At 36.5% G+C, this 12,295-nt stretch overlaps 1 protein-coding gene across 1 annotated transcript in view; it reads right to left on the minus strand.

Annotated features, from left to right (window-relative positions):
• Positions 1-12,295, minus strand: part of LOC117335123 (protein unc-13 homolog A-like) — a 179,480-nt gene that overhangs the window by 14,913 nt on the left and 152,272 nt on the right. The window contains 7 exon segments of the mRNA XM_033895048.1: positions 6,044-6,070; positions 6,328-6,399; positions 8,240-8,294; positions 8,744-8,994; positions 10,048-10,125; positions 10,503-10,580; positions 12,011-12,154. Of these exon segments, the coding sequence (XP_033750939.1) occupies positions 6,044-6,070; positions 6,328-6,399; positions 8,240-8,294; positions 8,744-8,994; positions 10,048-10,125; positions 10,503-10,580; positions 12,011-12,154 (705 nt within the window).

A 12,295-nucleotide genomic window follows, 5' to 3' on the forward strand; every position in this document is an offset into this window, starting at 1 on the left:
AAAAGTTTACGGACGCACGACGGACGACGCACGACGGACGACGACGGACAAAAGGCGATTAGAATAGGTCACTTGAGACTTCGTCTCAGGGGACCTAAAAAGTCATGAATTGCAGACATGTCATGGTCCAAGCGTGACGAGCCATAATGTATGACGTTAGTGAAATGTTGGGAAGTGATACCAGCTTATCGTCATACATTGTCATATTCATCACAGTTGTATTTGACATCATACAACACAATCCAAGGTGGTTTAGAATGTCAATCTGAGTGTGGTCATTGAGTAATAAAAATGTCAGGTCACATGACAGAGAACAGCAGTTCAATGGAGGACATCACAAAATCAATCTGGGCTATACTTGATAGCTTTGTTACACAGCCAGCCAATCCATGGAACCAGTCAGACCCATTCTACAGCAGCCAAACAAATCGGACCAATCAGCTGGTCACAGGGCTCACAATACAGACACACAGACATACAGGTTTACTGTTCCATAGCCTTGACCTTGTCAGTGACCTTGCCTTGACCTTGTCAGTGATCTTCTCAAGGCCAATGGATCAGTACAGTTTCTAAACTACCCTGACACTCAACACTGGGATTTTAAGATTGAAGACGACATTGACCCCCTTCTTACCTCTTTACCTTCAAGTAGACAAGTCCATACAAATGTGGAAGGGTCTATTAGCACTTAAAAGGGATCAGGGATAGCCCATGGGTAAGGACAAAGAGGCATTTACATCAGGGGCTGTCCTGTTAGTTGATATCTTATTTATCAAAGCAAAGATCCTCTGATGAAATCTAGAATGTCCTCAATCCCATAAACTCTACATGTAAATTTATAATTTGTACATGGTTTTTTAGAATTAAAATTATTCTAAATAATAAAGTATTTAAAGTCTCCAAAAATATCCATTTAAGTAAATTTTCACCGGTGAAAGCCAGATTAATTCAAGTCTCATACTTTATTTATATTTCTAGAAAATAGAAATTCAGGTCAAGATAATCCTAATAAGACAATGTCACGGAATGAACAGCTGAATATGGGTCAGAGTAACTGGGACATGATGATACATGGTTTGGTGAGGGACATTGGGTGAACACTCAAAGCTCTGAGCAGAACAGAGATGTGCTGGATTTTCACATTAACACTCCATGGGATACAAAATGTTAGAGCAGACTTCCTTGCATTTCATATCAACAAGCCAGGTTTATTCAACGCATTATATTACCTTCAAATAAAAGTTACACATTTACCAGAACTGGAACATAAATCATATCTCAATTTTCTTGGTTGAAGAGCATAGAGATCCCATAGAGTGCCTTTACAGAGAGAGAAAGAGAGGTCGGAGGTCGCACAGGGTTGGCTAGAGGTCAGAGTACAAAAGTATGTACAATACATAACAAGCCTGAGGTCAGATGTTATAGTTGAAGCTACAATGACTTGAGAGCATGTGACTTACACCAACAAAGAACAAAAACTTGGGCTTATCATCTAGAATGGAACCTTTCCCTTTACCAGGTAGGGACAGAAACTGCAATTACAAACCATGGTAACATACTTGTCAATAATCACGTTCAATAAACTGCCACTGATGTCAAAGATAGTTTCTCTCATTTTCACTCAAATCACAAAATCCAACATTCAAGTAAGGGAAGGTTACTCAAATCCTGATAATTCTTTTTCTGAATTATTAGTTATTAAAGCAAACAGTATGAATCAATGAAAACTGATCACTAAAACAAGTGCAATCAATGATTGCGAAAGCTCACCGGCGGCAGCAATCACACTATGCATTCATTTTTTATGTATGTATAAGCATGTCATTTTGAAATTGTATGTCACATAATATCGCTCATAGACCTCGAATGGATGTATAAACCAAATTAGAAGGGTGTGGACTTACAAGCTTTTCAAAACTAACCCCCAAAATCTTTAAAGTGAGTTTTTGTGTCAAAAAAAGTAAGTCCACTAAATGGTAAAATGCCAATTTTGTTCTGCATGATTTGCCAAAGCATCACTCCTGGATCTCTAATGAATGTATAAACCAAATTAGAAGGGTGATAGGTGTATACTTTTGGACTTACCCCCAAAACTTTAAAGTGAGTTACCCCCAAAACTTTAAAGTGAGTTTTGGTGCCCAAAAAGTTAACTCCACAAAATGGTAAAATGCGAAAAAATCACATTTTTTTTTCTGCATGATTTTGCCATAAGATCACTCCTAGACCTCTAATGAATGTACAAACCAACTTAGAAGGGCATGAGGTGTATACTTTTGGACTTACAAGCTTTCCAAAAACGCCGACGTGACAGCATTAGCTCTCGGTTACTCGTAACCGGTGAGCTAATAAACTGTACACCACAAACATGTAACCTTTCGAGGAAAAACATGCCATCAGTCTTAACAAATATAGAAACAACAAGAGGCCCATGGGCCTTAACGGTCATCTGACAAACACTTACACTTACAGCAGGGACACACACCCCAATCCAGCATTATTACCATAAATTATTTATCGCAGCCAGTTATGTTTTAGATCAAATTTGGTTTTTATCCATTTAGCTTGTCCAGGAAGAGCAGCATCATAAAGCAAAATTTTTAGCCAAGTTCCCATTTTTGGGGCATGCCCCTCTGTCCCAATGGGTCAGACAAGACTCATTTATATCAATTAGGATTGCCTTTCCCCAATGATGTTTCATACTAAATATGGTTGTAATCAATTAAGGCATTAAGGAGGAATTGCATTTTTAAGAAATGTTTAACCTAAGCGCTCCTTTTGCCCCATCTTTTTTTCCCCAGGGGTCAAACCTGTCTCATTAAAAAATATGATTGCCGTCACCTTATGTTTCACATCAAATTTGGTTGTAATCCACCAAAAGGTTAGGGAGGATTAGGATTTAACAGCAAATATTCACCAAAGTTCCCCTTTTTGGGCCCTGCCCCTCAGGCCCCAGGGGTCACACTAGCCTCGTTTATATAAAATATGACCACCCTTCCCAAAGGATGTTTCACACCATATTTCGTATTAATCCACCCAAGGGTTAGAGAGAAGTAGGATTTATAGCAAATATTCACCAAAGTTCCCCTTTTGGGGCCCCGCCCCTCTGGCCCTAGGGGTCAAACCAGCCTCATTTATATAAAATATGACCACCCTCCACCAATGATGTTTCACACAATATCTGGTTGAAATCCACCAAAGGGTTAAGGAGGAGTAGGATTTTATAGCAAAATTTCATCAAAGTTCCCCATTTGGGGCCCCACCCCTCAGGCCCCAGGGGTCACACTAGCCTCATTTATATAAAATATGACCGCCCTCCCCAAATGATGTTTCACAACATATCTGGTTGAAATCCACTAAAGGGTTAAGGAGGAGTAGGATTTTATAGCAAAATTTCATCAAAGTTCCCCATTTGGGGCCCCGCCCCTCAGGCCCTAGTGGTCACACCAGCCTCATTTATATAAAATATGACCGCCCTCCCCAAATGATGTTTCACAACATATCTGGTTGAAATCCACTAAAGGGTTAAGGAGGAGTAGGATTTTATAGCAAAATTTCATCAAAGTTCCCCTTTTGGGGCCCCGCCCCTCAGGCCCCAGGGGTCACACCAACTTCATTTATATAAAATATGACCGCCCTCCCCCAATGATGTTTCACACCAAATTTAGTTGTAATCCACCCAAGGGTAAAGGAGGAGTAGGATTTTATAGCAATATTCACCTAAGTTCCCTTTTTGGGGCCCCGCCCTTCTGGCCCCAGGGGTCAGACCAGCCTCATTTATATAAAATATGATTGCCCTCCCCCAATGATGCTTCAAACCAAATTTGGAAGTAATCCACCCAAGCGTTAAGGAGGAGTAGCGTTTTGAAAGAAAAAGTTTATGGACGGCGCACGGCGCACGACGACGGACGAAGCACGATGACTATAGGTCATCCTGACCCTTTGGGTCAGATGACCTAAAAATGTGTGATTGACTTTGGGGGCAGTTCATGGCCTGATAAAATTGGTGTTCAGTACACAGGTTATAAAGATCAAGTCAACAGCAAGGTTATTTACTTTGGGTTAACCAACTAAATGTTTTCTGAAAGACCAAGATGAATCCAGTCAAAGAAAGTCTTAGATAAGCTGTGTAGTGGTTCAGTCTTTGATATTATGTTTCCTGGTTGTTTTTAGACTTGGAGACAAGATGGATAAATAAAATCCAAAGGGGGACAAACAGGAGTGATATGATGAATAAAAGTTTCAATTTTCCATGTCTTTGAAAGACCAGCCGTTGATATGTATACTGAGGCCTGAAATTATAGCAATTATTTAAAAAATTGAGGTCTAAAGAAAAGTAGTTTCAATCAAAGTACAGCATATTTTTCTCACTTTGGAATTAATTACGACATAATTACCCTTATTAATGCTTATTTTATGATTTATTGACCATATAGGAGATATTGCTATCTGTGTCACTGACTGTGGAATGTCTGACCAGCGAAAGCAATTTTACACAAGCATTATTCAGAAAACTGAAACCAAGGGCACACAACTCCTACTGAACACCAATGGACACAACAAATGCATGTTTAGCTGCCTTGTGGTGAAAATACTTGGATTGTTTTTCAAGGTACTGACTGGAAGAATGGAGAAAAGGAATTTCCGGAAAACCTTAGGGGAATGGAACAACTGTTTTAATTCAAAATTTGTTAATAATTTCAGAACAGAACCAAGATTTGCTACAAATGGATAAGCTTGAACTTTGTTAGGAGTTAATGCCAGGAAATTAAAGCAAGGTTTAGTTATCTATGTACACTGAAAACAAGGTCCCCCTAAAAAGGTAGAAATACGATGATACATAAGGTTATTCGCATTCTATATCGCACACAGGTACACAAACTCACAACTTCTGCTTTCTCTTAGAAATAATATTTATACACTTGAATATTTATCATACATATTTAAAACATTGAATGATACAATACATGATATAAATCAAATAATATTCTGATTTATTTTCATCATTCGTGAGTCTGAAAAGTCAATTTAAACCCAAACCATTATATATCCAATTTCCATGCAGATAGCATCAATACAAAGCAGCCCATCGGACAGATTTTTCTCCTGGCAAGAACTTGTCATTGAAATTTAAATCATCTAAATTCATGTAGATGTAACCATCATATATATCAATCCCCTCTTACATAAATCAATTATCTGCCTTACGAACACCAGTTATCTCCCTTCCAAAACCAGTTATCTCCCTTCTAAACACCACTTACACCTCTTACAAACATAAATTATCTCCCTTCCGAACACCAGTTATCTCCCTTGCAAACACAAGTTACCCTCCAAACAAACACCAGTTATCTCCCTTACAAACACCAGTTATCCTCTAGACAAACACCAGTTTTCCCTCCTTCAAACAGCAGTTATCCGCAATCATGAAAAACTGATCCTTTAGTAATTTTTTTTTACATTAAACTGGAGTTTATGTCATTTAAAATTATGATTTTATTTCCTATCCTAAAAAAAACATTTATTGGAAAATAAATCCATAAACTAAACTGATTTCCCATCTGTCCTCTTGCCCCAGTTCCCATCCCATTCACTCTCCGCTTCATTTATTATCCTCCACTTATCCTGAAGTTATATTAATCTCATTTGCAAAACAGACAAGCTTATCGTGGTAAAGACAAGCACCATAGCCATCAACCGCCAGATACCACCACTCAAGTTAGTACATTTTAGATTCTGATATTCTCACTTTGAACACTTGTTTAGACTTAAATCTCAAAGGAACAATAAAATATATCTTTAACAATATTAAGAAGAAAAGTTACATGCATATTTATTAAACACTCATATCAACAATGAGATTTAAATGAAAATCACATCATAATACATTAGCTATCAATACTGTTTATTGAAATGTTTACATGAACTTTGCATTAACTTTTTTTTTGTCTGAAACAATCATTAGTCTGAGGGTGAGAAATCAGAATCCTGTGTTAGATTGTACAACTCAATCCCAAATATACTGGTTAAAATGGCAGATATATACCCTGACATCAGATTTTGAGCCTTTTTCCTATAAAATAAAGCAATCATATATCAATGCTTCATATTGAGGAGAAATATTGATAAACATAACATCACATGATCAGAAATTAGAATCATAGGTTAAACTGACATATTTACAAGAGTCCTTTACAGAATTTATTTGTATATTTATGCAATAAAAGATTGTTCCAGTCGATCATTTGAATATTTTTTTTAACAAGATTTCTTAGCATGTTACTGAAACAGATATTCTAATTGAACAACAGTTAATACAGGGTGGCTTACCTGTCTGGGGTCAGAAAGGGGTGGAAGTACCACCTTCTTCTCCATTGTATAAATCACTATCCTCCACAGCTCCTGTAAACAACAAACAAGATTACTGACATGTTAGTGTGGGGACCGCAATGTGTCTATACTGAACTTAATCCAAGCCATACGCTGACGTAGAATTACTACTTATATGCTGCAAATATACAAGGGTCTTTTATGATGTACCTTAAAATATATTCCTAGTTATATTTTTAGTAACCTTGACCTTTTTAAACCCCTATTGCACACTGCCTCATCTGCACATCACAGTGTTACACCATGTGAAGTTTCAATGAAAAACAGCACAAACAAATTCTGGATGACCAGTCAGACTGACAGATTACTGGCAAACCTTAAGCATAACAGCCAACAAAATACATAATGATTAATTGATTTTTGACAGTAGAATATGGAGCTAATACCCATGAACACTTGATTTCTATCTAAAGTAAGCACTTTAAGAAAGAAGCATTGTATGAAGTATCATTTTGATTGGCAGAAAGTAAACTGAACATATTGCATGGAAACTGATTTTCTATGTACTAGTAAAAGTGACCTTGACATTTGACACAGAAATGCAATCCCAAGCACTTTCAATAAGAAAGCATTGCATAAAGTTTGAGTTAAATCAACATCCAATAGAAACTAATGTTATTGCAAGAAAAATTATTTTCTATTATAGTAACAGTGACCTTGACCTTTGACCTTTCAAACTGTAAATCAATTTTAAGCAATCATTTTAAGAATGGAAGTACTGAAAGTAGTTAGATTAGCCAAGGCAAACTCTAGAATTTTCATGGAAGGTGATTTGTTATTTATTTTCAATAACAGTGACCTTGACCTTTGAATTTTGATGCTGAAAAGTAATTCTAAGCAAGCTCTTTCAATAAGGAAGCACTGTATGAAGTTTGAGTTTCATCAGTCCAAGAAAACTCAAGTTATTGCTCGGAAACTGATTTTCTATTTATAGCAACAATGACTTTGACCTTTGACACTGAAAAGCAATCCCAATCAAACACTTTCAATCAGGAAGCACGGTATGTGTTTGAGGTAGATAGTTTTGAAGTATAAGTTTAATTGGCAAAGACAACTGAAGCTATTGCAGGGAAACTGATTTTTTTTATATCTAGCAACAGTGACATTGACCTTTGACACAGAAAAGAAATCCAAAAACAGCACTGTATGAAGTTCGAGTTCGATCAGCCCAGGGAAACTCAAGATATTGCATGGAAATAAAAGTGCTAATGAACAGATTGACAGACAGACAAGGTGATTACTATAGGGAACCCACACTTTTGTGCAGGGCCTAATAATCTTTCTGTACCAACATTCACCAAGTAAACAAATCTAAGGCAGTCAGTGAAAACAGCCAAATTTATTTCCCTATATGACTCCATGGCAATCAAATTACATTATTTATGATAATTGTGTTTTTCTGTACAACTGTGTCAAAAATAATTATGACATGGCCATAATGCAGACCAGTTACAGCTGTATATGGTAGAAATGTTTCACAAATATATACAAAATAAATCGATAAATTATCAACTAGACATTTGTCTTTTACTGAATAAAAACATAAGTAGGTTTGGTATGCAGTAATAAAAATTGAAATTAAAACTGACATCTTTAACAATTAAAGAGTTATCACCCAGATAAGATAGCATTGAGAAATTCGCACTCATTTGACCTTTGCCCTGGAGGTCAAGGTCACAGAGAATTAACAGCAGTGCACGGTTAGTGCACTGCACATCAGCATTAGTTGATTCAAGTACTCTGCCAGTTTCGCCAACATAATTATTAAAAGAATCCAAACTTGTATTTACAATATGTCTGAATCCCTTCATTCAAATGACATCACTATCTAAGCTTTGATCATGACACAAACCTTTAACAGGCGTTTCAGAACAGTCTTTTCACAGAGTTGAGCAAACATTGTCAGGCTGAAAATAAAAATAATAGGAACATGTAAAGAGGTTTTCCCAATATCTGTATCTTGTGTAGAATGACGAGTAGGTATAACATCGGTTTTATTGAGAGAGAGAAGCCAGCATGGACGTTATAAAGTTCAATATTACTACTGTTTATCACCTGTTTAGAACATACAATTAAAACAATCAATTGTATCCCCAACTCTCTCAAAAGTGGTCAAGTGTGACCTTTGACCGTTAGCACTGACCAATGATCATCTATTCCAATATATGGCATGAATATGGTATGACGGTATGAACTGATTTAAAATCAGTCCAGCAGTCCGGTCTTGCGCACAAGATGTTCACAAATGGATAGATGTCAAATAACAGTAGACATGAACTTACGATGAAGCTAGCACTATAATGTAAACCATAAAATTGAGAAATCATGGAATACATCAACACATTACAAAACTAACCTGCCATCTAGAAGGTCCATGAGAGGACCTAGCACCATATCCGACTCCTGTTGTATACTGTTCCTCTGGCTGGGTTGGGCCAAGGACACCTGGCCGGCACCTTTCACTTTAGACAACAATGTGCCTAATTCTTGCATACTTTGTTGAATCTGAGGTTCCAAACTTTTGGCAAATATCATTGCGAGATCATCCAGAACTGTGTTGAGTTTTTGCTGCAGTTCTTTCAACATTTCTGAGGCTTCTGTATCCAGCTGTATTAATATATAGTGGAGAACATTATTTACACACCAAAAGGTTTTATTTTTGTTTCCCACAACAGAGATTTCTTCCATGAAAATTAATGCAAAAATTTTTTAATTTCTTTAATTCATCCTTAGGTGGAGAAGCAGGGACTCGCCATTCAAAACAATCGCATGAATTACAACAACATTATCATCTACATTGTCTACATATGACTGGAAAAATAGACATGTGACAAAGAATAATATGTCAGTAAGATCAATCATTAGGCGAGATGGTGGGAATCTCCTCTGATCGAGTAAGATTTTGAATCATTCTTATTTCACTGGTCATAACTTGACACCAAAATGTTACTTAGAATATTGTCATTAATTTCAATCAATTATTATAAATTGCTTGTGTGACTACTGTAACAGTTACATGATTGAACTCTCATAGGATTTACTTTATGATTATCAAAACCTATATTTTATTACAGTTTTATAATTAACCAATTATACCTCTCAATTACAACAAGAGGCGGAAGGGCCTTAACAGTTATCTGGCTCTTGTACTATTCTAATATATATACACACAGTAGCAAGTACAATGCTACTGTTAGCCATGGTGGCCATCTTGGATGTCTGACCGACCCAAATGACAACACTCGGTCAGGACAATCTCAGGATCCAGAAGTTTGAAATGTGTTTTTTTTAAGATCGTAGCCATGGCAACCATCTTGAACTTCACGCTGACCCAAAAAATAATGACACTAGGTCAGGACAATCTAAGGATCATTTCAGACAAGTCTGAGCTGAATCCCATTGATGGAACTTGAGAAGAAGTTTAAAATAGGTGTAGTTCAGGAAAACTGATTGGGTATATAATTATGTTACAAAATGGTCACCATGGAACACGAAAAGAATTTCAAAATAAGGAAATTTTACAGGCAGCTGACAAAGTACAATGGCAATAGGTCATCCTTTAGATCAGATGACATGATAAAAGGTTGTATTTGTCAGGTTAAAACACATGAATATAACAAAAGAAACCCATTCCTGAATCCTCTCCTTATGTTTACATACCTTTTCTCCTCCCATGGATTCAAAAACTTTCTCCAACTGCACTCGTAATTGTTGAATGTTGTTCATTAATATACATGCCTGAAAGATTAAACGATGAATAGATAAAGAATTATAATCCATTGAATACCACTCCATGTACAGAAAAGCCACTATGACGAGGAGGGAGAGAATAGAGGGATCTCATATTCAAATGTTACCATGGTTTACTCGAGGTACTAGAAACATGTAGATGGGGTGATATTGACTCTGTTAAAGAGACATGGTCAGTACAGACAGGTAATTTTATCACAGAAGACATCATTATCATCAAAACGATAGATAGGTGTCCTTTAAGGACAGTTATAAAATGAATACCTCGTAAAAAACTTAGTTCAAAGAATAATAGATAAGGAAACATTCATACAGAATAATCACGAAAACTAAAAACACAAAAAATGTAAACCATTAATACTTACTACTCGGTTATTGTTTGTGTATTTCTCAAAATCTTTTTTCTCTGTATCTGCATAGGTGAGAAGTACTTTATTTACTGTCTGTAAAACAACCATCAACAGAATTAGTACATGGGTGAAGTAATACAGAACATAAAATCACCCTAATTAACAAATGACATTCACAATGTCACAAAGAACATCATTTGCATATACATTTAAGTAAATTAATCATGCAAAACATGAAATATCCCTCAGCTAGTAGGAAATTCAAGTATGGATGCCTAATTCAATCCTCACCTATGTAAAAATATTAAGAGTCATAAATCTTACAAAAATGGTAAAACCCAAAATTCAATACCTCATGCATATCTACCCCGATGTACAGTGGACCCTCGATAATCCGAACACCTTCGTTCCCTGTCCAAACCGTCCGGATTACGAGTTTTCCGGACTGGCGAATTTCGTGTACCAGGTCAAAAAAAGTGTTGTGTAAGAATTATCTCCCCTGATTATATACACTCAGGGACGTTTCATAAACACGTCAGACTTGTCAGACTTTTTAACAATAAATATACTTATGTTTCTGATATGATTCTTGTTTTGTTTTGTAGAAAGTAAAAAATAAACTATGTTTTTAAAAGAACATGTAAAGTGAAAGTCGTTTTATTTATAGCGGGCATATGTGACCTACAAACAACACACATGTGTCACGTCCCGGAGGTTCAGAAACAAGTAGAAATTACAAACGTTAAATACCTTAAATAAAATACCCGGATTTTATAACTTACCGTCAGTCCATGTTTTTTTTTATGATTTTTACGTACCAGAAACCCAAAGCTATCTATTTAAAAGTACGCGACACCAGCGAGAACTACCCAAGATGTCCGATAATTATTAAACCTGTATTCACTTAACAATGTGACGCTTAGTTAAGTATCAGACGACTATTGACTAATTTGTGTGTAATCAACCCAGTTCTTGTGATCACTGCTTAATACGTAAATGTGTATGTAATTAATAACATGCATCTTTCAATGAGTCGTCGTTTCACGTATGACTACGCACAGTGTCAAGCGATAGTCTGTACAGCTGTCGACACGGGTGACTTGCCCCGACATTTTTTTCTCCTCGTGGTGAAAAAATCGTCCGGATTATTGAGGGAAATTTACTAATGAAAAGTACGTTCCGTTCCCAAAATGGGCTTCCGGAATCCGAATCCGAATTTCCGGACTGGTGAGTACAAATAACGTTACGGAAATCCGTTCCCGTGCATTTCCGTCCGGACTGTGAGTTTTCCGGACTATCGGCGTCCGGATTATCGCGGGTCCACTGTATTCTTTCTATCAACTTTCAACGAAATCCATCAAGAAATTTAAGAGGAGTTGCATTCACAAAGAAAGAACTGACGATGATGACATCAATACCGCGTCACTTATTTGACAGAGTGATAAAAAATTTTGATTTTACTCTTTTAGCCGGGATGTATAACTATGAAAAAAACAAAAAACACACACAGAAGTTTAACATACTTTTGCAAACCGCCTCATATAGCGTTTGACAACTTCAGGGTCTGGACACTCGAGCTTTTTGATGACATCAAAGCACTGATTGAGCTGAGTGAACACATCCACCACAGATGTAGAAAACAGAGAGTGCTCAGAACTCTTTTGGAACTGAAAAAGAAAAAGAAATCACATACAAATTATTTAAAAACATTTCAAACATGAAGTTAGGCCACAAATTTACAAAGTGTGGTACACATTATGTTAGTACTTAAAGGAAATGTCAAATTAAGAATGGAAACTTAGAAATAA

This window comes from Pecten maximus, chromosome 9 (assembly GCF_902652985.1).
Source record: "Pecten maximus chromosome 9, xPecMax1.1, whole genome shotgun sequence".
NCBI lineage: Eukaryota > Metazoa > Mollusca > Bivalvia > Pectinida > Pectinidae > Pecten > Pecten maximus.